Here is a 27,888-nt window from a genome sequence, read left to right on the forward strand (position 1 = left end):
TGGTTTAAAGTATTTGGGGAGAAATATAAATGTAGGCTTCTTACGTAGAAGCCGCGGATGTCGAGGACGATCACTCTGATATCCGAGTAGATGGCCTGGTCCTTCTCGTGTACGAGTGAGCGGTAGTCCATCTGAGGGCAGAACAAAAAGAGTTAAAGGCATTTTTCATATTTCCTTTTTGTGTCATAAACTTCGAGGCTTGTTGGGATGTTCAGTGACGAAAAAGACTAAAACCAGCTAGTGTTCATCCATCTCTGAGATCTTTGTGTCTTCTCTCAGGCTTTAAGCTCATATTCAGTGTATTTACCTTTGCAGCTCTCATCCACACATGTATTCAGTCTTGCTTCTACTGACTTTAATCCATTTTGAATAGAGTTCTCTGACTAATGTGACTTGCTGTGTGTAACAGACAAGAAGTCTGTGATCGGGTTTTGGTGCGTGAAATTCTGGCATCTAATTAGTTTGTTATGTCACAGTAATTAGCAGGCATGTCTGGACAAAAGGGTGGCCAAAAACTAACAGTGGTGGCCAAAATGCTAAAAGTGAGACTTCAAAGTGCCGCTATCATCCACCTTTTATACTGTTCAAATCTGATACTGGCATTAAATCCAGCTGTTCTTTCCACTTGAAAGAAAATTTCCCAAAACTCATCCAGCATCACTTCCTCTGCTCCATGTGGTGGTCAGGATGCACAATATTAGAAAACTATGGGAACCACTGCTCCAGCTATTATATGAGAAAGATTTTTAAGGGCGTTTTTTTACACCTATAGTTTGTTATAACTTTGGTCCGAATCATTTGATGAGTTTGCAAACTTGTAGCTTTTTTCCTGTGATTTGGCTTCTTTTCACCCAGAAAAGAATCCAAGTGAACTCCAAACAAACCAAAGTGCATGATTACAAAAACGTGAGCACATTCAGTCCCCGTATTGGCCAGATGTGCCTGGGGTGGGAGCGACAAAAGTACAAACAGGAACAAGGTGCTGTGTTCTGGAGGATTAGGTCCATTTCATAGCTAGTTGCTAACCTGTACAGACCTTTGTCTACCTTGTCCACATCCCAGAATGCAAACCACATGTAGGTACAGGGAGATGTTTAGCTTATCTAGCAACGTACACCTGGCAGTTTAGATTAAGGTCAGAGTGCATTCACAACATAAATGAACCGTACGGGAGGAACACTACCTCCTCCAAAGGGTCTTTATTACTGTGCTCACATGTGCACAAAAGAAACGCAACGGGGTGCAAATTAAACCAGAGTTCAATTTGAATGAACTAAACACAGCAGGTGTGAAAGCACCCTAAGTGTGTTTGAACTCTGTGGCGCGATGTTTGCAGTCTGCGTTCAAATGCAGAAAGGCAGAGATCATCACTCACCACATGAGTTTCCTTAGAAGCTTTGGCCACAGCATCCCCCCTCTCTGTGAAGTACCTGAGGATTTAAACAGTAGTGATGAAAGGCTCCACTCTCAGTAAAATGACACAAAGGCAGCTGCCGCGCTTTAAAGAAGGATTTACGTCCAACCTACTTGTTGATGTTGGTCTGAAAACCGTCGACTTTGGTTCTCACTGCAGCGATTCTCTCCAAGATTTTCTCCTGTGGTTTAAAAAAACCCAAAAAACCTTAAAGGTCAACGTATTTCTTTATCACATTAATCCAAAAGTTAAAATCAGTGGCTTTATATTCAATTAAAATGAAAGAGCAGCCAATTAAACAGACGACGTATACCTGGATGGCAACTCCGAAGTCATTTCCATCCTCTATCTTTGGGATGAGGTGCTGAATCCAGCAGGTGACCTGCAGTTTGAACCCAGAGCATTAATCCTCATTTTAAAATCATTCTCATATTGTTCCTGTCTTAGAGCATCAATCAGCCCTCAGAGCGGCAGTGATTCACTCACAGTGATGATGGTCTCTCTAAAAGCGACTATCTCTGGTTTCACTCTCTCTAGCACCATCGTGATCTTCTCGTTCCCCTTGATGAAGCCACACTTCGGCGCTGAAGAGCAGAGAGAACAGATGAAGCTTTTGTTCCCCGTCCCCACAGACATCACATGCTACCTTTCAGTTTTCACATGTGTGACTACAAAAATGCCTTACGCTTCTTCTTCTTCTTCTCGTCGTCTTCATTCTTGTCGGTCTCCATCTCCTGAGAGAGACATTTTTTTACAGAGTGAGAAAAGATCGGCTTTACCGGGCGTCTTAAATCATTTAAAAATGTGAAAAATCAGATGTCACAGTAGCAGTTTGTGCACAGCCTTCCTCCTTCTTTTATAATCCTATCTGTGACCCCACAGCAACATGGCAGGGTGGGGTCATTTTTTGATAATCATAGCACATGTTTTGATGTCTCCATAGGTGCTATACCCCTTTTTCCTTCTGCAAGTGAGGAAGCTGAATATTTGCACTCACATTAATCCAGTTAAAATTTATTCAGAGCCAATAAAGACACATTCAAAGGTCAAAGCTGTCACAGTGAGATGTGAGTGTGTCGGTCGACTGTGTCAATTAATGCACTAGTGAAGAGCACGTCAGAAAAGTAACTTTCAGTATATTAAAAAATATAACTGAGATTTCTGGAAGGGCAAAGCTTCTGGTCTCTAATGTCAATAGTTTTCTCAGAAAATTTGAGCTTAATTTTTGTGAAACTGTTCCCTTGATTTCAAAAGCTTTAAGGAATATTATGTGCCTTGTATATGACAAGCTGCAACCAAATATCAGTCCTCTACCTGCAAAGCGGGGTCTTTACAGGCCTCCAAATCTGCTGTCAGAGATCTAAGCTTCTGTCACTATGTTATCCCGAGCTTCACCCTGAGAGTCTCAGGGTGTTTTATTTTAATTCAATAAACAGATGAAATGAACCAAAAGTTACCGACCTTCACTTATCCCAACTTCTGACCATAACTGACCTTTTCTTATTCCTTCTGTATGATATTATAAAGATAAGTTGTTATAATAATGTAATTAGTAGCGTCGTCCTGAATCTTATCTGGATGTCCGGCTCATTATAATTCACGAGCCTCAATTAAAGTTGTCCAAACCAACCCAGATTTATTTTAACATGCGTTGGTACAGCCCAAGTTAAATAATATGTCTTATTACATGTGCATTTCAAATCACAGTGATTGTGTAAAGCTCCAGAAATATTAACTTCCACGCCTGTGTAGTAAAGTGAGGATATTAGAAAACTCCATGGCACTTTTCATAGCTGGGCTGATAGCAGTCTACTAATCAAAAGGTCGGTGGTTCGATCCCCGCCTCCTCAAGTCTACGTGTTGAAGCGTCCTTGCGTGAGAGGCAGGGAACAAGTTCTTGTGTCAGTGTATGGGTCAATTAATGTTGCCGAATGACCCAGTTTTTCAAAGTAAAAGCCTTCTCACCGTTTTAGTGGACTGAAGCACATTCATATGGAATGAGTGATCTCAAACACATTCATGTTGGCCATGTTTAGTGAAAGATGAAGCTAAAAGCGTGACAGGCTGCAGCGCTCTCACCTCGTCCTCGGGGGAAGGAGGGTCTGGTATGGGGATGTCCAGAGGAGCCCTAAGGGAAGCTGTTTCTGTGATGCTGAAGCCCTCATCCTGACAAAATAATCAAATAAAAGACAAACACAAGGACAAGAGTGAAGAGCAGTTTTCCCAGATCAAAGGTCACAGAGGCTGTCAGTTAAAATGCTTCACCTTGAGCAGAGAGTCCAGCTTTATGATCTTCAGAGGGATGAAGTCAGAGAAGAGAGTTTCTGCCTGGAAACACACACACACACACACACACACACACACAAAGAGGGGCCTCAAGTCATTATTAAGTCACAAAAGTTGGTTTATTTCAATATTTTACTAATTTAACGCAATCAATGTGTCAACTGACCTCCCGATACAGAGCCTGGCGGAAGTTGTCCACCTGTGGAGAAAAGGTGAGCAGACTAAATAAACCAAATAAAACACGGTTCAAGTGCTGACTCACGTTTGTGAAAAGCTTTACTTTCGTTTTCCTGCCCGCTGCGGGGGACTTTCCGCTGCTTTTCAACTATAACCGACTGCTTTCAAACACACCGGGGCTCAACACTCACACCAAGTCCGCTTTAAAGTCACTGCAGGCCGCCGGGAAGCCGTTTAGCTCCTTTACCTTGCAACCTGCCCTCCTCAGAGAGCGCTTACTCCCAAAAAGCAAAAGCTCACCGACTTACCTTCCCCGCAGTCGTGCTGCTTATTTTCAGAGTCGCTGCCTTGGACATGACTAAAGAAACTTTTTTCAGGAATATATTATCATAAATATATCCGCTGGAGCGGTTTAAATGAAGTCCGACGGCTGCAGCACAGGACAATATGTCTGTCTTGTGGATTTTTTTATTTCCTCATTCACTTTGCTTTCGATTTGATATCGGATGCGCCTCCTACTGACTCCCTCCTCCTCTCCTGGCACAGGCTCAGCTTTCAAACTTGAATATCCTGTACATGGCAACCCAGTACACGGTACAGACACCGAGAGGCGTTTACAGGATTATTTAAGATGAAGGCGGTTGTCTGCAGAGCAGAATAGTGATTTTAGAATAAATACATTTTCAAATCAATTTCTAAAGAGTTTAAGAATTTAAATATATACCGTCAATTTAAAAATGGCCTCTTTTAATCTCCTGTACAGTGTAAGTCTGTAGAATGAACAATAAATTGGATCAGGTTCACTGATACAGCCTCACGTCAGTTACAGTATAAAGCTGATTTCTTTCACACCCCTAAAGGACCTTTGACAAAAGAAACTGAAAAAGAAAATGAAACTGAGCCAATGAAAAAAAGTCATGTGGTTTAAACAAAATGTGATTACTTATTATGATCTTCATTGCCTCATCCTGAACGCGTCTTTTGTCTTGTATTTGTATGAAGGAGCTTAATCTGCTGATGGAGTTCAAGGAGTCAACAAGTCATCAGAGTAAGAGCAAAATTAATGAATGACGTTGGATGTAATATATATACTTCTAGAAGATTGTGCTAAAATGAACGTGACTTTGCACAGTAGCTTCTTTTTCGATTGGTCAAGAAACTTGAGAAACATTAAATATATAAAACAAAGGTTTTTATGAGCTGACACATTTCTTTTAAGTCAAATAAAATAAAACTATACTTTAGAAAAAAGAAAAATAAATGGGAAATTACTTACTCACTTAAAATGAACCTAAATAAAAATGTGGCTGTACCTAATAAAGTGGCACTCACTGGTAGTACCAAGTTAGACCTTCTTTTGCCTTCAGATCTGTGGCATATCTGCTTCAAGGTTCGATGTGCTGTGCGTTCAGAGATGATCGTCTGCATGAGAAGTTATTTGATTTACTGTTGCCTTGTTAGCAACTTTAAGCAGTCTGGCCATTCTTCACTGACCTCTGGCATCAACATTTTCACCCAGAGAACTGCCTTTGACGGGATGTTTTCTGTTTTCCAGACCATTCTCTGTAAACCTTAGAGAGGATTTTGTAGGGGAATCCCAGTTGATCAGCAGTTTCTTAAACCAGCTTATCTGGCAACATCAACCATGACATAGTCACTGAAATCACCTTTTACACTATTCTCATGCTCAGTTCGAGTTACTGCCTTATGATTGGCTCATTTGATATTAGTATTAACAAGCAGCTGAGCTGGTGTCACTAATTAAGTGGCCAGCGAGAGTGGAGGGGATGTTTTTTTTGTTAGGTTTTCTTAATTTAGTAGTTTTAAATAATTTAGTAGTTTTAAACAACGAAAATTAATGCAATAACTAATGAAAAATACAAATTTGCATCACTGATGATTATTTTTCAAAGATAGTACAGATAATAAAATACCAGACTCAGGCACATTTTTTTGTCCAAAAAGCTGGTAAAATGTGTCACAACTAACAAAAATGTAAATATAATATGAAATATTTACAAAATTAATTAAATAATTATTTAATAATTTGGTCGCTGGTCATAATTAATTAAATATTTAATTTTTTTTTAGGCATGATACAACTGGGAGCTTAATAAATAAATACATACATAGTAAAGTTAATCATTTTCATGACTACTGTTACTGGAATACCGCTTTTATTTTGAAAAGATCACAATCAGACCGGAAGTATGGAGGAGTTCCGCGTTTAAAGCATAAAGCTAGCTTCAGACAGACTGAAGGAGCTCACTGTAGAAGAGGGTCTAACCGCTGGCTTGAAATCTAAAACATGCTGACTTTACTGGCGGAAATGTAAAGACTTTATTCGGAGAAGAGGCGACAGAAATAACCGTTAAAAGAAGGCCAGAACAGCTGAGGCGGTAAGTTAACTGATCAGATATGAAGCTAAGTTATGGAGCTGTGTTAAAGTTTCTGTTTTTAGAGTTTCGTTTTCAGCTGCTGTGAATTGTTATTGTTGGGACTTCAAGACGGTCAAAGTGACAAAAAAATCCACCGTCGGGTCCAGTTAATTTGATGTTTTACTGTACAGAAAGTAGCAGGGAGCGGATTTAAAGTGGCGACTGTGATGTGATACTGAACTGTTTACCTCTGAAACTATGATTAGCCTGGACTTTCCCATCAGATCACATGATTTATTAAAAGTGAAATTATCAATTATAAAGGTCACCGATGACTGTTTGATTTACCTGAATGTTGATCCTTCCTGTTGTTATCCTTCCTCTGCCACTCGTGTCCTTTTTCAGTGTGGATTGGCCATTTTTGGATTGATTTTTAAAATAATAAACAAGGTTGCAAGTTTTGCACCTAGCTATTTTTTATTTTTTTTATTTAAGGATAAGTATTTGTTAAAGTATATTAAGTATTTAATCTGTGAACACGTGGAAAAGTTGTGATCAGGCGTTAATACTATGTAGTTGAAGAACGTCTAAAAATCAGGTGGTAACTCAGGTAATCACTGTTATGAAACCATTGTGTTTGACTTCTGTGTATTGGGTCATTTCATCAAATTCCTTTTATTTGACCAGCTCACATAAAAAAATAAAAATAAAAAAGAAACTATGGAGTGATGCCCTTCATAATAGGAGTTATGGGAAAGGTCAGAAAGTTCAGGTCCCTGCTGTTATTAGACTTCTCAAAAGTCATTTTTCAAGTGAAGACGAGGGCTCAACTTTTTAGGTGTTTTTATAGCATCATTTTTTGAGAGTCAATTTAAAATTTGTTATGTAGAAAACTACTTGACCTCGTTCCTACAGATGTTTTAGAGTAAATACCTGTTTTTGTGGCTCTCAGGTATGGAGTCTTGTTTTGCCACCATAATAAAGATTAATACTTACTATCTCAAAATTTCAATATCTAACCCAAATTTTTGACTTACAAGTGTTTTTTTTTTGTTTTTGTTTTTTTTCACTGGCAGAAACAACTTTCCACTCTTATTCCTGATTTAGTTTTCTGTGGGGAACCTTTGTAGAGCTTTTGTATAATTTCAGTAATCTGCTGACATTTTTGGGTCCTTATATTGATGCTGTGGTAATGATTTATATATTATCTTTATTTATCCTGATTGTTATTGGTAAATACAAATCATCTATAAAAACTGCATGACTGAACTTTGACATAGTAGACACACCAATAAGCTGGACATCTTTAACCCTGCAGGAAAGCAGGGTAAGATAGACAGAAAACAGCCCGAGGCCTCAAACGGTCCCTGCATAACAACGTGGAATGAGGCGTGGCTGGAACCAGCAGGGGACCTGCTCTCCACCTGCAGACAGCCACACCTGCAAAGCTTTATTACAGTAGTTTACAGATCATATTTAATAATAAACTGAGTGTCTTGGTCATCTTAACAAAACGCTATCGGAATTTTGAGGTTTAATGTATTTTGAAATTTGGAGGTTACACTGTGAGTTTAGCTTTTTGATCTCCTCTGGCAGTCTTTGCTGAGTCTCGCCGCACATTAATGTGACTTTTATGTTTTCCTCTAATCAGTTATTTCTTTTACAAAAACCGTCTCACAGACCGAAAATAACAGCGAATTTGCAGTGATTTTCCAAACCAAATAAATCAGCTGATCCTCGATTTTGAAGCCCTGGAACGATCTCTAAAAAGTTCTCTTCTCTTTCTAACAGCAATGAGCAGCAGTCCTGCGTCCGTCCAGATGGACGAGGCCAGGAGAAGAGCCCAGTCTCTCCTTTCGTCCTCGGGTTCAGCTCAGGAAGTGAAGGCCGACGTTCAGACGATGGCCACTATCGAGCTGCCTCTGTCGGAGAAGTACCGCCACGTCTCAGCTGAGGTTATGCTGAAGGAGAACTCGGCAGGTCGTAACAAACAGGAGGTAATCTTTTCTCTTAAACGATCGCTTTAGTGCAGTTTGATGTAACATTTCTGTGTCTGTTTGATCCCCAAAGGTCTACTCAGTTTTTTTTTTATTAAGGAAAAAAGATTTTGTGACACTTATCTTTGATTTTTTTGGATGAAAACAAAGATGAAGATATCCACAGGGGAGTGAAAAATTATCTTCAGCACTGTGGCTTCTGTTAGTAAATTTGTTCCAATCTTAAACTGCTACAGTAGCTTTGCATCATTCATTATTCAAAATAATCCTTATGCATTTTACACTGGGACTTGACAGTTCATCCTCTGTCTGAAACGAGCTGTTAGCCCCTCCCCATTTATGTCAGCTTGTTTCTGTTTGGTTACCCCTCTGTAAAAGATTTTGAGAAGGCCGAATAGGGATTTCCCTCTCTATTATGTCACACAGAACCAGGAGCTTAAAATAAAGTCAGTGTTTGGAGCATTTTTCTTTTCTGTAATCAAGTTTGAGTATCGATATCATGGGATATAGCATAGCTTCAGCAGCAAAACTGCATCACTTCAATGTCTATGACATAGAGAAACAGAAACAAGTATTAGTATCCTGGATGCTTGTATTGTATTGCATAGTAATTCACAGGAGATATGAATAGGATAGGATATGAAAGCTCTTTTTTTAACCTGCATTTGATACCAGCCTCATCTGCTAGCTGTGATTCATTGTAACATTGTTGTTAACTAAATCATCACAAATAATTCATTTGGATGGAATAATGGAGGCAAACTGATTAACATCAATACTCATTTTTCTTCTCACCAGGTCCTGGAGTCTTTGAATCGATTCATCAAAGCCTTGAGCATCCTGGAGAAGTATGGCTGTAACCTGACCTCTCCCACCAGACCCAGATACTGGAGGAGTGTCAAGCACAACAATCCTGTTTTCAGGACTACAGTGGATGCCATCAAAGTGAGGAAAAAACTCCATTGTGTCCAAAGATTGTGCAGAAACTTTGACTGAGAACCTTTAAGTTTTGTTTAAAAGATTAGGATTGAAATGTGGGTTTTGGTCCACAGGGAGGCCGCAGAGTCCTCTATCTCTACGGTTACACTAACCAGCAGGTCGACGGCCTCAGCTTTCCCGACGAAGTCGAGGATCCGGATACTGAAAAAGTCGCAGCGGTGACGCTGGAGGTCATGACGCTACGCACGGAAGTGGATATGATAGTAAAGGTTTGTATCGACTCCTAAGCAGATCTGATCATCGGTAACATGTGCGTGCAGTTTTGATGTTCCATTTTCTTATGTTTGTTTGTTCAGGGCACTCATCCTCACCTAGAACACTTCAAAGAAATCATCCCATCCGTCATCCCAAAGGTGTGTACACGTTTCAAAAGGCTGTCGGCCGAAAAGTTCATTTAAGTTCATTAAAGATAAAAACAGGCTGAATTAAGATAATCTGTTTTTTAATATTTGTCCTTTTCAGACTTCATTCGTTTTGTTTGTCATGCTGATATTTATTTATTTTTGTTAAGGCTCAGATGGTGACTGACTCTGTGGCTAAGCTTCCCGTAGAGGAAAAGAAGCAGCAGCAGCAGCAGCAGCAGGGGGACAAACCTCTGATCCTGCCTCTTCCTCCTAAACCTGCTCTGGTGCCAAAACCTTCAACAGGTCAGCTACTGCCACACCTGATGGCCTGGGAGTTTTTATTTTATTTATTTTTTCATTCCAGCAGTTTTTCTTCTTAACTCTTAACCAAATTAGTTTCTTCTTCATTTGATGCCACAAAGTTAAGAAGCTTTTTTAGAAACTTTGCTGTGCTCCGAAGCAATTTATAAACTTTGTATAGCATTTTTGAAGACGCACAGTTATGGTAAAATAAAAGTACACCCTCTTTCAGGTCTAAAGTTTCCATATCACGTATTACACTGCGTCATTACGTTAAGAACAAAAACAAGTATGGCTTATTTAGAAGGGTTGCCAGGAGAACGCCTCTTCTCTTTAAGAAGAACATGGCAAAGTTGAACACGTCTAAACAAACCACAGGACTCCTGGAACAATGTCCTTTGGACAGAGTGGGCCAAACTCAGCATATCAGCACAAACACCTCATGACACCTACCGGGCACAGTGGTGGAGAGGAGATGATTTTGGGATCTTGCAGACACTGAGTAAACCATGAACTCTTCAGTATACCAATGTATTTAAGAGTCAAATGTAAGGAATATCTTGTGGTGTTGTTTATCTGAGGATGTATTTAAATTTTGTGAAAAATGGCAACGACCTGATATGTTTTAAAAATGTGGTCTGTTTCGTGTTTGTCTCCAGGCTCTGCTGCAGTGAGCGGGTGCAGTTTGTGCGGCGGAGACGCGTCTCTGTTTTGCTCGTCATGTGACAATCCACATTTCTGCGACGCATGCGATGACCTCTTCCACCGACACCCCAACAGAGCCAGTCACAAGAGGGACAAATTACAGCAAACCAAACAAAGTAGGCCGAGTTACATCTGCAAAACAAAAGTCAAACCTCGGCTCTGCTTGTTTTTTGCTGCTTACTGTTTTAACTCTTCGTCTTTTTCTTGCAGACACCTGCACCATCTGTGGAATTTCTGCTGTCCATGCTCGTTGCGCCACATGCCTCCAGAGGTTGTGTCTGAAGTGCGACAAGCTGTACCACTCCCACCCTGATCGTAAAGGGCACAACAGGACCATTACTACACCTGCTAAAACATCCAGGTGAGAAGAGAAACCCACATTCAGCTCTTTATTTGGCAGCAGATCAAAGCCAGGAAGGACACAGGCTGGATTTGTTCACCATTTCCTTTGTTACAATAAAGGATCAACTTTGTTTGATCAAAACTCCAAAGGTTTTTGCTGAGAATCAAACACCAGGGTCTCTAGAGATCCCTGAAATGTCTTAACAATGTATTTTATCACATCTGGGGATCTGCAGCTGTGGAGGAAATGAAGATTAGCTGAAGACGTGTTCTTGTTAGGAGCTGAAAAAAAATGTTGTCCTTCTCCGCTGCTTTTCAGCCCGTCTCTGTCCCCGTGGGAGTGCTCTCACTGCACTACGGTGAACGAGATGCGAGCCGTTCTCTGCACGACCTGCGAACGGCCTCGACTCGCCACAGCTGTGTCCACTGTTCTGGAAAGCACCATGTCACTTCCTGCATCGCCGAATGCAGGTAAGAGCAAAGGTTTACACACGCAGCAGGTTACAGGGTGTCTGTGAATTAACACATTTGCTTATAAAAGGCCCTATAGAGTTTAAAGTTCACTTGCTTATCCACCCTCTTTGTTATTTTAGAAAAAGGGGAAGATCCAAGTGTAAGAAAAAATGGTTGGAAATTGTTATTTATTATTATTGTTCTCTGTGGTTGAAACCAATTCCTAGAAGTTCCCACTAAGGACAGGAATCCCTGTTTTGAGGATGAATGAAACTTAAGATATAGCTTAAGATAAACATAGTATTTTTTGACTTATTTGCCCACACACTCAGGCAATATTTTTTAAAGGTATTTATAGTAAATTTCTGTATTTTAAAAGAGCTGAAACCTTTCAAAATTAACTAAAGCTTTCAAGAGAATAACATCAAACACTATGCGTTTGTGGTTAAAGAATTCATGCACTGCACTGCATGTAATACCAGGTTGTATCACTAGGGGGGTGCCAAGGGTCAAGGTCACCTTTCTTTTAAACTAGGGAGGTCATCAAGGTCACATCAGAGGAAATCTCTTAAATATGAGTGGGCAGCTGAAAAGAGATACACGCTGGTAACTGGTGCCCCCTGGTGGTGAAAGGAATAGTTCAAGCCTCAGGAAGTTTTGTCTTAAATTTTATTTAAGGTGCCATTAAGGTTGACTTAAAGGCTTAAGTTTAATTTTCAGACGCCCTGTGCCCTCGAGTTAAAGTAGAAATGCTTTTAACTTATTAAAAGCACCGAACTTTAACTTATTATGGAGGAAACATTTGTTTTTACATAAATATTCTGCATAATATGTTAAAGTTTGAAAACTATTTGATTTGAACTGAACTGTGTTGGTGCTCGTTCTCTCAGAGTGGCAGTGTAAGAGCTGCACTGTGATGAATCAGGGCAGCAGCATCCTCTGCGAGGTGTGTGAGCGCCCCCGTCTGGCCACTCGCCCTCCGGTCTCCTCTGACATGTCCATCCTCAGATCTCTGTCTGACGCAAAGGTTTGTCTCCTGCTGCTGATAACGCTACTAACCTGTTTCTTATTTTCTCAGTCTTTACTGTGCTGAGCGTTGGCACAGACTGAGACTACAGATTCCTGCTGAATGAAAACCTTTTCTGTTAGTCTTAGCTCTGCGGGGAACACATTTATCTACAGTCACTTGTTGTTGGGTTTTCAGTGAAGTAGAGAATTCATAAGAAGACCGATTAATGAAAAACATTAATTTGCTGTTAAATTATTCTGCTGATTAGATGTTTCTGAGATGTTTTTGGCTAACTCATGTTGTTGTTTCATCGTATGTACAATATATTTAGGTTTGACCTTGTTTGTAAGACATTCTACATCAGCGATCCCCAACCCCGGCCCACAGACCGGTACCAGTTACATGAGTTGTTTGGGCCCGGGTGTGAAATTTGTGTTTCAGGGTTTTTATCGTTAACTCAGTTTCCCTGGGTCTTTTCCCGTGTTGTAGTTGTGCGTCTTGTTTTGAAAGAAATATTTACATATTACCATAGCGACCAGAGAGGAGGATGTAGTTGGCGCATTTTAGGAGGACGCTGCTAATAAAGTTACACAATTACACAGTGAATTCTCATTTATTATTATATTTACAAAATACCACAGTTTTTGTCTTGGGCGTAAATATTGTCTGACATTAAACCGGTCTGTGGCGCAGAAAACGTTGGGGACCGTTGTTTTACATGGTAGCCTCTGTCTTACACCTGCTGTTCTTTAAGCTTAACAGCTGTACCTATCTCTAGATATAGTCAGTTTTTCTTGTATTAGTCAATAGACCAGGATCCATATTGTCATCATCATCATGGTCAGGATCATTATGATGTCCTGAATCACCACCTACCAATCAGATATCTAGACCTTGTCCACAGATAGTAGGAGGACTTAATCCTTTTTTTATAGCATTAAAGTCAAGTTTAAGCTACACATGAAAATATTACCATAATGTCAGACATAACTTAAAGCACGAATGCCATTCTCACTTGGATTACACTCAGGTTAGTTTAAGTGAGGATGGAGGTGTCCCAGCAAAGCCTTTGAAGTCATCAATTTTTGTTAGTGTTTGCTTTACATGCTTTTCTTTCTTCTTCTAGCAGTGGACCTGCCAATTCTGCACCTTCGCTAACACCAAGGCCTCCACAGTGTGTGAGATGTGCAACATGTCCCCTAAAGATTCTGGTGGACTTTCTCTGCCCCAGTCTCTCCAGCAGACGCCGTGCGGACCTAAGGACCGGCCACAGCCGAAGCCCCGAGTCAACCTGGAGCTGAAGAGGCAGAAGACGATGAAAGAAGACGGGCTCGCTCTTGTCCGTCACATCAGAGTATGGCAAACGTTTCACACAGACTCACCTCAAAACATTTAAATGACATTTTTCAAAATAAATTACAATATTATAGAATTGAAACGCTGGAAAAGAGAAGATGCATTACGTTTCTCATTCACAGGAAGCAGAACAGCGAGGCATTAGCCCAGAGGAGGTGTACGCCGCTCTGGGCGCGTGCGGTGGCAGCAACGTTAACCCCTGTGACTGGCTGACCTCAGAGCTGCCTCACCTGCTGGATGAAATCTGCGCCATGGCCGCCTCAGTCCAACTGAACTACAAAATGGGGCGTGTCGGGACGCAGCCCGTGCTGGAGAGAGACGGAGGCGAGTCCGAGAAGAGCGGTCCGACCTCCATAGGTGACAGCATGAAGCTGTCCAGAGCTGAGGCCAAGCTGGCGTGGCTGAAAACAGGAGGAGAAACCGACAAAGCCGTGAGAGAGCTGCTGAGAGACCGCAAAGAAAAGGTGGGACAATTAAAAGCACATTAAAGTTTTAAATACATATTTATTGTTAAAAGAAAGTATGAACTTTTCTTCCTTCTATCTCAAAAAGGACTCTTTTTATTTTTAACCTTCATACTGCAAATATTTTGTGAATTACGACAGAAAATTGTTTCTTTTGATTTAAGAAAATCATTTGACACACCTCAAAATCCAAAAACGTCTGTTTGCTTTTCTCCACAACATGTGGTTGGTTATAACTTAAACTTCACAGGGATTAAAATGAAAATGTAAAAAATCCAAGTTGTTGCTGGGAACTTCCCAGTATTCACTACACTGCTGGGACCTCTCACCTGTTGTTTGGTGAGATTCAAACCTCTTTACTGGTGAAAGAGCAAATGCCTGTTTTTAATATTGTTTATCAGCAGTGTAAAGACTCTTGATGTGAGTCTTTTATGTTCACTGCAGCCATTTAAAGTGATTCCTTTGTTTCATTGTTTTGTTTTTGTTGTTCCTGCTGGGTGAAGATGAAGGAGCTTCACTCTCTGGGCTTCCAAGATGTGGCCCAATGCGAGGAGGCCCTGCGGCAGAGTGGAGGTGAGATGCAGGGGGCTTTGTCTCTGCTTCAGCGCCCCCTGCTGGAAGCTTTCCACCAGCGAATCTGGACAGCCCAGCCCGAGCCGCCGATTGATCCCGCACACCCAGACAAACAGGTTTGACTAGAAAGAGATTTTTGTTTTGACGTGTATCTTTTTCATTTTAACATAAACCTCTGTGCTGACCTGGCTTGCTCCCTTCAGAGGACGTGCAGGCGGCTGCTGGCATTGTATGACCTGCCCAGCTGGGGGCGCTGCGAGCTCGTCCTGTCGCTGCTCCAAGAGCCGGGTGTCAGCTACTCCCTGGAGGATGTGGTGCAAGCCGTGAAGGAGTCACATGACAGAGATTTTATCAGGCGTCTCCTCAACAACGAGTGCCCCATCTGTCTGAGCATCTTCCCCCGCAGCAAGGTGGGTCATCGGGGAGAGCGATCTGTTTCCGCAGCAACCAGTTATGTTTAATGCACAGCTCTTAAAGTCTCTTTCTTTTCCCCTTGGTACTCCAGATGCAGTCTCTAACGTCCTGTCAGTGCTCGGTGTGCCTCGAATGCTTCAAGGCCCACTTTACCATCGCCGTGAGAGACAAACACATCCGAGACATGGTGTGTCCCAGCTGCTGCGAACCCGACATCAACGACCCAGAGAAGCTGGACAGCTACTTCTCCACGCTGGATATACAGGTGAACTCAGAGGAAATGTGCCGGAAACGTTAACGTGAAAAGTCCTAAATAGGATTTTTAACAAGAGACACCAGATGCATCTTTAAACAGGTCATTTATTTTTGTTACAAATACATGACACAGAGCATATTTAAAGTAATAAAAGGCATTTCTGAGCAACACTTTAGCTCAGTGGATGAGCAAGAGACCACGTGCCACATGGCACTAGTGCAGCAGTCCGGATTCAAATTCCCTCCCCACGCCTGTGAAAAGCTGTTTTCACACGTTCACTGAGCCCTGAACTCTTCTAGATATTTCCTGTTGGAGGCGCATGTGCATCATATCACATAATAAACACTTTGACCTGCACTCTCTCTGCTACAAAGTCTGTGCCGTGTCCTTTTGTGTTGATGTGAGAGAAGCACAGGGGATAATGGCCGCTTGAATTAGTAGTAAAGTGGGTGTCCTGCCTCTCTCAGCTCCAGCTGCCTTTGCCTAAACCTCAGAGTATTCCCACAGACGACAACATGCCTGATGTGAATTGTCTCCTGCTACATGTGAGAAATAACTACAGACAAAGTCTCAATCATATTTCCCAAAGCCTAAACAGATGTGCAATATAAACAGCTGTATAAACAGATTAAGCGTACTATTATTATTTACTCACGAACTGCAGCTTGAACATCTTTTCCTGACTGTATGCAAGGCTGTGGGGAACACTTCAGGGGCTTTTAGTGTCGTCTGCAGATACAAGGGCCAAGATTTCAGTTTGCATCTGATTCTCCATGTGATCATAAGTACTTATGAAGAAATTATGAAACTGGGGTTATTTGTGGGTTGATGGGAGAATGGAGCTTTGTTTCAGCTATTAAGACAGAATTTGATCTGTAAACAGATTTTTAGCTCTTTAAGATATTCTTAGAAGATGCTGTGGATTGTAATCATGCATGATAATTGCATTTATCTCAACATAGTCATTTTTAAACAGGGTGAAGTGCTCAGAGGGGGAAGATGTTTTGTTTAAAGTGCACAAAATGACATTAAACTAGTATCAAAACCTGCAGCTGTTTTTCGTCTTATAATAACGACGCGGCGACGCCTCGTGTCGTGTTTTGTTTTCCAGCTGAGGGACTGCCTGGAGCCTGAGGTGTACGACTTGTTCCACAAAAAGCTGACCGAGCACGCTCTCATGAAAGACCCCAAGTTCATGTGGTGCTGTCATGTGAGTTCACCGTAACGCAGTCTGCTTGTTCGCCCCTGTCGTTTAATCTTCTTAACAATCAGATTTCCACCCTGTAATTTGCATTCCATAGTTTTCATACAACACATAATTTGGGTTATTTTAAGCTCCGTCTTTGAAGCCTGGATTTTATTGACAGTGTAACCAAACAAGGACAGACAATCCTTGAACGCACCTCAGAGTCAAAATAATCTAGTTTTATCCTGTAGTTGTAGCAGTTGTTTGAAATTTATATATGGAGTTAGATTAAGTAAAGAAACAAACTAATTTTCTTGAAAACATTAAAAGAATAAGGAATTAGGAACTTTGGATGTTAGTGCTGTAGATTACAGTTGTTTTTTTTGTTGTTGTTTTAGAAAATAATCATTGGCCTGTTAACTTACATGAAGTGTGGAGGAAAAGTTGAACATCCACAAACGCTTTGTGTTATTTCAGCCTTTGTAGGTACTTTAGTTTAGTTTTATGATACAAGTTAAAAAAAAAAACGCAGCCAGTCCTGGTACAGCTGTATTCTCTGTTTTCTGGATGAGCACATTATTGAAATGGATAAAACACCACATATGATTTCATTTAGAAAGTCAAAGAGCCTCCTGAGTCCACTCAAATCAGCGGCCTAGTAATGGACTGACATCAGGTGTATTGGGGGGGAAAAAAAATCGAAATCTTATCCTGTTAAGAGTAAATCAATAAAAAAAAAATCACATCAGCTCAGATTTCTGCAAATTGTGGGAGAGAAAATCACAGAGCCACTGCCAGACCGGGCACGCTGGACGATTTTTTATTTACTTATTTTTTTTCAGGCAGGTTTGTTACACTGTCTCTTTGACGCCTGTCACATGTGCTCAGTGTGAACCTGCTGTCATCAGTGAGAAGAACGGGCTGCTAATGGCAGTTTTCCCTTCATTTTCTGCAGCCGTGTATTTACTGATTATTTAAAACCAAGCAGAGATCTTTTAGCCTTTTCTAATAGGGATTTTTAGCTTTATTGCATTTCTCTTTCCTGTCTTTCTCAGTGCACGTCTGGGTTTATCAACGAGGGAGACCAACTGAAGGTCACATGCCTGTCTTGCCACAAGAGTTTTTGTGCTCAGTGCAAGAAACCTGTGAGTATAATCTGAAATATTTTCCGTTGTGCATGGGAGCTGTCTATCTTATCTTACATTTGATTAAAAATAAGGAAGAGGTCTCAGAAGTTTCCACATGCAACCTTGAAACTTTGCCACTTCAGTACAGGAAGCACTCAAATCATTAACCCCTTCTCTGGTCACAGTGGGAACCTCAGCACCAGGATGTGTCCTGCGAGCAGTTCCAACTGTGGAAGAGGGAGAATGACCCGGAATACCAGAGACAGGGACTGGCTGGCTATCTGAGAGACAACGGAATTAGTAAGGCTTGCCAGAGACTCGACCTAAAACCACAACCACAAGTTTCATTTCCATGTTTGGCTCCTCTGTTTGTACATCAGTCAGCTTCCCTCACCACACACAGACACACAGTTTGAATGTGTGCTTTCATCTGTGCCAATTGTTCCTGTTTTCGCTCTTATCTCATCTTCCTGCAGCATGTCCTCACTGCAGGTTCCAGTACGCTCTGACGAAGGGCGGCTGCATGCACTTCAGCTGCTCGCAGTGCAGGTACCAGTTCTGCAGTGGCTGCAACAACCCCTACCACAAGGTGAGGGTGAATTATAGGATGAATGTTTGTATGGTAGACAGCCCCCTTTTTCTTTGTCATATCAGTGGCATGTAGGCTTGAGCTCCAATTCTCCATAATATCACAGCTCTAGAAAGAGGGCTGAGCCTGTTGGGAGGATGTGCTTTGTATGAGACAAGCTGCAGGTTGCAGTCTCATTTGTTTCAGGACACATCCTCTGGTTCATTCTTCATCTTCTAATGTCTGGAAAATTCATACAATTTGGTTTAAGACTGATATATTTAGACAAAGATTACACATCTTAAAGTGTTGCAATTTTTAGTTAAAAGTGTAACATTTTCTTTAACCTGACTAAAACCTGCTGCTCCTTTTTTTGCAGACTAAATGTAAGCCTGACTGCTCTCTCAACTGCTTGCACGCTCATCACCCTCGAGACTGCCTCTTCTATCTTAGAGACTGGGAGCCTCCCAGACTACAGGCGTTTCTACAGGTGAGACGCTCACGTATGTATGTTTCTTTGCATTGTTTGCATTATTTGCATTGCTGATTGTTGTACAGGAAGCTGCAGCCGACCTACGTGGATTACATATCAGCTGACAGCTGTGCCGCTGAATCCACCTGGCTCCACTCTCTAAAATATCCTGCTCCACCTGTCCTCTCACAGCTGAGCTAAAAACCACAAACCACACATGTATTTTCTTCTGCTGTTCACCCAGTAAATTGTTTTTATTTTAAACTGTTGCTTTCCATGAGAGATGGTTCAGTTCCTGTGTTACCTGAAGCAGATGGCAGTCGGCCATGAGCTGAAGCAGACAGCGGGCGAGAAATGTTTGTTCATACTGACAGGAATCACAGAGCGCTTTACAGGAAATAATCTGAGACAATGCAGAGTTTAAAGAATTGAAATGCATTGCAGAAACTTATAGTAAGGGAAACAGAATCAAAATGCAGAGTATGAACTGCAGAAAAGCAGAAACTGCCACAAAACATGTGACTTAGCTGACCTTTAGGAGGCCTCTGGGTCAGCTGACCTCAGGTGAATATTTTAAAAGAGCTCAAATTCACTTTCTTAAAGCTGCACTGGAACAGGAAGCCGGCGAGTGGTGGATCTGGTGTGAGACCCAGTAGTGAGCCTAGCAGCAGCATATTAAATGACCTGCAGGTGATCCAGGGCAGATTAACCAGAAAAAACGTTGATATTCGAAATGGAATATAAAAGCCACTGAGGTGGTCGTTGGCAGGGGTGACACGACGCCACTGTTATGAATGAAACTTGTCACAGTCTAATAACTCCAGCCGTACTCATCCTGTCTGTTTAACATATTATTGCACTGCCATCACTTGTATTTGTTGTTCCACAGTCTCTTTATCAACGTCATTCATCACAACAGCGCAGCGGTCACAATCTGTTTGCTTCTTCCGACCAATAACACCGGGCGCTAATTACATGTGTCTACCTTAAATACAGTCCCATAAACACACCATACTATAAAGTGACCCTTAGTAGCACACATAAGGCAACAACACAAAAAATGTCTCCCACAACAATATTTAAACATTTCTCGTTTTTTTTTTTACCCTGACTCCAGCTCATATCTCACTACCAGTGGGATTTAAGTAAAGTCGAGCAGCGTCTTTCATACAGATGCTGAAAGTAAAGCTGTTAATAGATGATAAATGTTATCAAAGAAATCATGAGGAGAAGAAGTGAATAAACAAAAGGACCGGTGAGGAAATGCTTCGTCTTGGGCTCTCGCGATGATCAGGAGAAAGAGGTTTTGGAATAGTTAAGTTTGTGTTATTGTGACTTTGTCCCACAGAACCACAGATAGTTTTCTGGCTTCAAAGAGGTCCATTTTCTTTTTAGTGTGCTCTCCCCGCAAACCAGCTTACACCTTTACAGCTTAATTATTATTAATTGTTTGAGCAGCTCTGTGTACTCTGTCAATGTAAACCACATTATCCAATTTTCTAAATGTATTTCTAATATAATGCACTTTGACAAAATAATGTAATATCAGCTGTGTTGGAATGAAGATATTTAAGGTCATCTGGAGGATAAACTGACTGGCAGTGAAAAAAAGGGAAAATGATTTGATTGTAAAGGATAAAACAAAATGTCCTTGTGTTCATACAGTCCACTGTGCCAGATATAGTAAATAGAGCCTATGTCCTGTTGTAAATAGAACTTTGTTTGTGCTTGGTGTGTCCCCTCCCCTTTGAGTCACCAGGGATTTGGCCTTTTGACAAATAACAACACAAGTTTTATTTTGTGATTTATCCTCACTAATAACTCGTCTCTTTGCGGCTCTATTATATTTATAAGTAAGAGGTGGATGGTATGTGAGGGTTTGTTTAAACCTGATGAGCTCGTCCCCGATCTAAATGTAAACAGCGTGTTTATTGATCTGTTTTTCTGCCCTTAGAGGAGCGGTGTGGAGTTCAACACGGATCCCTCTAATGGAGCTCAGACCGGTAAAACAGTTTTTTGTGTTAATGGGAATCCTGGCATGACTGAACAATTTCTGAAAATTAAGTGGTCGGATTTGCTTTTCAGGATGTTTAGAGAAGCGAAGTCGGATGCTGAGCATTTCATTTCTCATTTGTGCAAAACAAAAACAAACTTTGGCAATAAAAGCATTAAAAGAAAAATAAATGCATTCACCTTTATTCATGCATATCCAGTTCACAACAATAGTTGTGAGGGAGTGTTTTATATTTTACCATAGACTTTACGATATTAGAGAGTCAATCAGAACAATCGAAAGATCCTCTTTGAGCAGCATTTAGTGACAGCGGGGAGGAAGAATATTCTTTAAACAGGAAGACACAGTGCAGGGCAGCCATCTGCTGCAACCATAGAGAAACAACGGAGAAAAGAAACTGAGTGACATGCTGCAATAGCATCAGGCTGTTTATAGGCTCAGGGTGCGAGGGACTTCCCACAATGCACTAAGGGACGGTTCAGGGTCACCTGATTCAGCCCTTATTATAAGCTTTATCATAAAGAAAAGAGTCTAGTCTTAAAAGTAGAGAGGGTGTCTGTTTCTTAGATCTTTGAAAATCGATAGCAGTGTATTTGTTTATGATAATATCTGAAAATTGAGCTCTGTAAATAAATACTGCGCTACATGGATAAAAGTACTGGGCCTGCTATACACCAAACAGGAGCTGTTATGAAGCTGCTGGTGCACAGCGTTTGTGCTGCTGTTAATGGCGGGGGAGGTTTGCAGCTCGGCAGCTATGCCTCAGCACTTGGTGTAATCCGCTCTTTAACGGTCAGGCCCGACACCAGGCCGAGTCGCTGAGGTGCCTAAATGCTTCCTCTTCAATCGGATTGTGTAATATTTCAGAGGGAAGACATTTCACAAACAGACTTGCTGCTGTGGTGGCATCCTGTTGCATTACCACACTCAAGCTCCTCAGAGCGAGCCATTCCTTCCTAAGCGTTTGTAAAGGCAGACTACATGGTGAAGTGTTCGATTTTACACACCTGTGGCTCAATACTTTGGTCCATATGGTGTTTCATCACCCTCATAGTAATGATGATAATGTTGCTCATATTCAGTAAATAAGGAGTTTAGACATAAGAAATATTTAAATGGATACAAGATTACAGCTGATGTTTAGGAATGATGTAATATGACAGTGATGTTGTTAAGGGGCTGTTAGTTCTAGTGTCCATGCGTAGGAATGCAGGTGGTATTTAATAAATGAGCTCTAGCATGAATTCACTGACTGTTTGTTGTTGTTGTTGTTTTGTGGTTTTTATATACATTTTAATTGACTTTGTGTTTTTGGTGCAGATGAATGTGGTGTGATGGAGCAGAAGGATGAAGGCGGTCAGCAGGTGGATTCACCGTGTGGCATCAAAACACAGCCGGGACAAGCTGGACTCTGCGAGTGAGTGAATCTGTGTTGCCACGTCCGCTTCCTTTTACAGTTTTTCATGCATCTTAATTGCTTCGATGGAAGTTTCAAATTAGAACGCCACTCACAGCGCTCTTAGGCTAATTCCTGTTTCAACATATTCGATTTTCTCAATATGTTTGTACGCGCTGCTGTTGTTTCTACACATGAAGATGTTTTGTCATTGTTGTGGTTGCGATTTCCACAGCTCATCAAAACCTGTATACTGTCCTGCATTGACCTGTTGTGTTCAAAGAGTCAAAGCCTGTCAGTGGTGACGGTGAAGCTTCCCATCAAATAGAAGCATGTGCTCTCAGTCTTGTGTCACATGTGCATGTTATAGCACTGCTGATTACACATAATTGTATACTGTACATATATGGAGTATGGTTTTATTCTACTAGGCAGTTGTTGGGGTGTATTTTTTCTTTGTCCGTACCCTGAAGCTTGTAGCATCACAGGTGATTTGTGACACAGGGGGAAGTGATCGAGATACTTAAATGGGAGTTTTGATGACTGAGGGCCAGCATAAACATAAAGGTTCAATCAGCACTAAAGATTTATATATATTTTTTGTCATGTGTAGAGATAAGCATCACATTGAATCGGGTGTATTTTTTCTAACTCCAGCACAAAGGCAGCGGCTCTTATTTCCCTTCATGCCCAGTTTGCTGTTTGTAAGGATGAATGTTTATGCTGTGATTTGCACTTCTGTGCTGGTTTATAGTTTTTCATTTAGCACTGCAGTATGTTAGCATGAATGGAACCGAGGCTGAATAAGATGTCGTTTCTTTGTTTGTAGCCAGCAGGGACACACATTGAGAGTTTAATAAAACTTGAAGACTCCCTCATCGTGTAACCTCTGACACTCTTCAAGTCCCAGTTTGTCCAAATTGGAGTTTTTTTCTGGTTGCTAGTTTTTTTTCCACTCCTGTCGAATCTTCTTTTTAAACCAGCAATTTGCACGTGGGAGAAACGCTAGTAATGTTCGCTTTTGCTCCCACTGTGATCTGTCTGACCTCATGATAGAAATATGTGACTCTTCAGTGGCTCCATTATGTTCAGCTGTGCCTCTGTCTGGTGGTGTGTTGTGACATCTTAAAGAATTTCCGCTCAAAACAGCTGCCTGCTGCAGCAGAAACATCCCTCCAAGAGTGATGACATAGAGCTAAACAATGAAGTCCCTAAAAAGCTTCCAATTCAACTTCTAGTTCAAGTTGAGGTTCAACCGTAAAAGAAGTTTTAATGTTGTTTTATGGAAACAGTCTGCGACATTTGAGACGGCGATAAATCATACACACAGGTGCAGAAACGTCTTAACTTCTGTCAGAGAGATTATCAGGGTTCACATTCAAGAAATCCAGCAGATCCGGAAAGACAGGATGATGCTGGAATTTCTTTTCTTGCATTGTTCAGTCACTTCAGCCTCTTCAGATGAACCACTACGTACGCAGGTCCTCCCCAACACTGAAACATTTTACAAATTCCAATACATACCAAAGTTTAAAGAGAAACAAAATGAGATTTAAAGCCTGGAGCGACTGATTTACTGTAATCTCATTAGAAGACGGTAAACTGAGACGAGTTCAGGAACAAAGACGCCGTAAAAGAATTCATCACCACACCAGGTATCTGCTCAGAGCTGCCAGGAACTGGCTAACATCAGCTTTTTCCTTTTAAAACCCAAAGTATGATTCAGAGAGTAAATCAGGTCAGGCAAGAAGACACACCAGTTTGAACTGTTTAGGTTCACTGTCACGGCAACATTTGTGGCAGCAGTTTCCAAAGAAAAGGGCCACTCTGCACTGCCTGCTCAAGCAGACTCAGCTGAACGGCAGCTTGTGAGTAAAGTGGTGGTCAGATAGTTTCCTCACATGTTGGTCGAGACCCAACACAGAGTCAATACTGGGATTGTTCAGGTTGTAGCTGAGTGAAGTCGTTTCCAACACACCGCCTAAAAATCAAAATCAAATATTGCAGGTGAATCTGTGCCTCCTTTGATGAAGATAACTTCTAAGATTCATGTGTGTTCCCACAGTAAGCACTACAGGGAGTACCTGGTGAGCCTGATAAACGCTCACTCTCTGGACCCAGCTCTGATCTACGACCTCAACGAGGTGATTCGGGCCTGTGAGAGGTACCAGGTGGACGTACAGCGAGGAGAGGGCGAGGAGGACAACGCTTACCAAGCTCGACTGCTCAAGGTGGGACGCCGATGAATGTATTCATGCACACAGACAAAGAGAGTTCAGTAGGACTGGGCACTTTGGATAATTCAGGGGAAAATAAAGAAACGATGACCAAACCAAACCAAAAAATGTCCTATAATTACTCTGAGAATGTCAATAAAAGCAATAACAACTAAAAGAAAAGAGAAAAAGGGGATTTAAAAAAATAATTAAAATAAAAATTTCTACCCTAACCTACGGTCATTATCTCTGGGTAGTGACTGAAAGAATGAGGGCTCTCCATAGAGACAGAATGAGGAGCTCGGTTTGAGCATGCCCTACCAGGAGGACGCCCCAGGGCCAGACCCAGGACCAGCTGCACAGATCATCTCTGTTGGCTAGCTTGGGAACGACTCGGTGTCCGCCAAGTCTGGTTGGATGGAAAGTAAAGATAGTATAAATACAGTATGAGAAAATATAATTAAATATAAAGTATATATGTAATGCAATGCTAGATAAACATAGCTGATTTGAAAATAGCTTATAAGAGAACCAGAAAAAAATCCATCAAACTTAACTTATAATTCATATAAAAAAAATACATCAAATAAATAAATGAATGAATATGAGTGAATGAGGCTAAAATCAAGTTTATTTATAAAATGTTCACAGTAAAATAAAATTACAGATGACCAAGAAAAATTAAAATCAGCTACAATAATAAAACATCCAGCATTACTTTATGTATTTAAAACATTGATTAACCAATTAAAATTACTACAATCATCTTTAAGTACACTAACAATGTGAAAAACATTAGGAGCCACTAAAAATATAAAAAATAAATCTTGGAAAAAGTATATTTAAAAAACCAAAACATGATAAAATAGAATTCAAAGGTACAATACGCTTTACCAAGTAAAAACAAAACACCGGAATAAAAATATGACTCATAAAAATTCAAAACAAACTCCAACATGGACACAAAGTTACTAAAAATATGTGATCATGGGGAGTCACACGGCATCTGTCCTTAAAAAGAAAGCAGAAACGAATTTAAGGAAACTGCCTGTCAAAGCAAGTCATATGTTTCTTCTGCTGTTCGAAGGCCACTCTCCACAGAAACCTTTACAAATAATTACTCTTTCTTAATTGGTTGAGATCATGTAGCTGATTTCTGTTCTCCCCACAGAAACTGATGGAGGTTCCTCTTGGAGAAAAAGTTCCTCGAAACAAATGAAGACTTCCAGACTTTTTTCCACCCAGATCCACATCAGAGGAGTGTACTATGAAGCACGCTCAACAAAGCTGGGCTTTCTCCGCTTTAGCTGGCTTGACAAAACCTAAAATCCCAGTCAGAGATAACTGCTGCTTCTCAACTTTCTCTGTTAATGGAAGCTTTCTGGTCTGGGCTCACATTAAAGGTGGTGTTTGACGCATTATTTCACAAGATGATTGAATGCCATTTACGTCAATCAGAGGTCACTGAGAGAGATGAATGATATATTTTAAAAGAAAATGAAGCCAAAGATGAGTGCCACAGAAAGCTTTTAGCCTTGCCTAGAAAACCTCAATTTTAACGTGACAGTAGCAGATGAGAGCTTCTTCTCGAATGATCAAACCAGACAGTTTGTAGCATGTGACCGATCGCGGACTGAAAACTGGCAGCACAGCAGCTGATCATATGAAGGAAACTAAAGCTGTAATCTTAGAGAAATATGAACAGGTTAAACACAGAAAACAGACTCAGTAATGCTCCATCATCGGGATACAATAAATATAAATGAAATATAAATATTCCATTAATTCAACAGGCTTTGTCGTTTAATTCAGACTGAATACAGAATAATAAAACTGCTGTAAAACTCCAGGAAACGAAGAAAAAAAGCTACAAATAAAGTTTCTCCTAAAAATCTGCATTTAATGATTGATGCTTATTATTTATACTGTCACTAAAAACACTGAGCTCCACGGGGAATGGATGCACTGTTTCAGGTGATTTCATATGTGCTTTGGTGTAGCTGCAGCATAAATTACCATGGCGATGTAGCCCTGTAAGAAGAACAGCAAGGTTTAAAGCTGACGTTAACTCCATAAGCAGAGTCCTGCTTTCCATAGAACAGGACCAGGTTGCCTTAAGCATTAGTTACCATGGTGATCTAGCAGGTTAAACTGAGCCTGTGGTCACTGAGGTAGAGCAGGTGTGTGTGTGTGTGTGTGTGTGTGTGTGTGTGTGTGTGTGTGTGTGTGTGTGTGTGTGTGTGTGTGTGTGTGTGTGTGTGTGTGTGTGTGTGTGTGTGTGTGTGTGTGTGTGTGTGTTAGAATAATAGCGCTGTATGAATGTGTGTGCTTGAAGTGAATGAGGCTTGTAGTAAAAAGCACTTTGAGGGTTCATGTTCATTTAAGAGATCCACCTTCATCACAGTGAAAACTCTGACTTAAAGCTCGCCATGCCCAACTAACCAGTTTATCTCTTTGTAGTACACCTCTCTATATTCAGACTGTTTTTAATTAGCATGTTTATTTTATTTTAAATGTATTGGAAATTTGTTGTTTTATTTTGAAGGAGATAAACCTTTGGAATGGGTTTTTAAAAAAATCATTCATTTGTGATTTTCTTTTGCTCTCACGTCTGGTGCCTTTTAGGTAGCAGTGATGCACAAATTTTAAGATTTGAAAGGAAATAATTTGTGGTGTGGAGCTGGCTCTTGATGTAATAAACTCTCAGTTTGATTTATCCAGTTAAAAAAATGGAAACGTCTGTTTCAGAATAAATGTACGTTTATTAACCAAAATGGTTTTTTGGGGTTTTTTTTGTTTTTTCAATCTTTAACATTTTGTCTGAGAGTTTCTAGTTTTTTCTGCTTTATAACCGATGGGTGGAGATGAGGTTGAAAATCATCTCAATAAATAGAATGATTATTTTAACAAAAGTGGAGTTACTGATGTCCTTTGTTTTGACAGATTTTGTGGTGTTTTCATTAATACAGTTAATTTAGCCAAATGTGACTTTTAAAGTGTTGTTTTTAATGATAATTTAAATGTTACATTTGTGAACAATAAGATTACAGGTTAGTGTAAAGAAATGATACAAACTTGTGTAAGGAGAGGAGATTTCCTCTTTTTCCTGAATGCATCAGCACCGCTACTTAGAAACCCTGTAGGCGAAAGCAAAACTGTTATCAAATATAACATTTAATTAATTCTGTATCAAAGAAAAAAGTCCAAGCTAAAACTTTAAGTTCACACAAAAAAGAACTTTTTAAATTTAAAATGTAAAGTACATCTTATGTTAGTTATTATTCTGTGATTGTATTTCAGTGAGATTCATTTGTTTTACTTTAAGGATAAGGAAAACCATTCAGAGGGTTTAAAGAACATTTACTTGAATTTAAACACACTATAGTGAATTGATGGTTTGGAGATTTAGTATTTTCTTATTAAAAGGACCTGAAGGTAAGGA

General features: G+C 40.5%; 2 protein-coding genes across 3 annotated transcripts in view; one reads left to right on the forward strand and one right to left on the reverse strand.

The window, feature by feature from the left end:
- The window catches only part of psme2 (proteasome activator subunit 2), a 4,911-nt gene extending 471 nt beyond the window's left edge, over positions 1-4,440 (reverse strand). The window contains exons 1-10 of the mRNA XM_026180253.2: positions 4,186-4,440; positions 3,867-3,899; positions 3,680-3,742; positions 3,494-3,580; positions 2,100-2,148; positions 1,901-1,998; positions 1,728-1,796; positions 1,528-1,595; positions 1,376-1,430; positions 45-131 (exon numbers count right to left, since the gene is read on the reverse strand). Of these exons, the coding sequence (XP_026036038.1) occupies positions 45-131; positions 1,376-1,430; positions 1,528-1,595; positions 1,728-1,796; positions 1,901-1,998; positions 2,100-2,148; positions 3,494-3,580; positions 3,680-3,742; positions 3,867-3,899; positions 4,186-4,233 (657 nt within the window). The 5' untranslated portion in view covers positions 4,234-4,440. The remainder of the gene's footprint in view (positions 1-44; positions 132-1,375; positions 1,431-1,527; positions 1,596-1,727; positions 1,797-1,900; positions 1,999-2,099; positions 2,149-3,493; positions 3,581-3,679; positions 3,743-3,866; positions 3,900-4,185) is intronic.
- Positions 4,441-6,080: 1,640 nt separating this feature from the next.
- Positions 6,081-27,220, forward strand: LOC113029401 (E3 ubiquitin-protein ligase RNF31). 2 transcript variants are annotated; one of them, XM_026180258.2, is made up of 24 exons: positions 6,081-6,276; positions 8,047-8,252; positions 9,051-9,197; positions 9,305-9,460; positions 9,548-9,604; positions 9,763-9,898; positions 10,555-10,716; positions 10,811-10,961; positions 11,262-11,413; positions 12,286-12,422; positions 13,531-13,758; positions 13,883-14,224; positions 14,728-14,913; positions 15,001-15,207; positions 15,303-15,476; positions 16,579-16,677; positions 17,709-17,798; positions 17,966-18,080; positions 18,257-18,369; positions 18,728-18,838; positions 20,775-20,823; positions 22,155-22,251; positions 24,296-24,461; positions 25,618-27,220. In XM_026180258.2, exons 2-24 carry the CDS (start codon positions 8,049-8,051, stop codon positions 25,663-25,665), a joined length of 3,327 nt encoding a protein of 1,108 aa, XP_026036043.2. In that variant the 5' UTR covers positions 6,081-6,276; positions 8,047-8,048; the 3' UTR covers positions 25,666-27,220. The 2 variants fall into 2 exon arrangements, with proteins under 2 accessions (XP_026036043.2, XP_026036044.2); XM_026180259.2 differs by having other exon boundaries at positions 13,534-13,758.
- Positions 27,221-27,888: the final 668 nt, after the last annotated feature.

This window comes from Astatotilapia calliptera, chromosome 9 (assembly GCF_964374335.1).
Source record: "Astatotilapia calliptera chromosome 9, fAstCal68.1, whole genome shotgun sequence".
Classification (NCBI taxonomy): Eukaryota; Metazoa; Chordata; class Actinopteri; order Cichliformes; family Cichlidae; genus Astatotilapia; species Astatotilapia calliptera.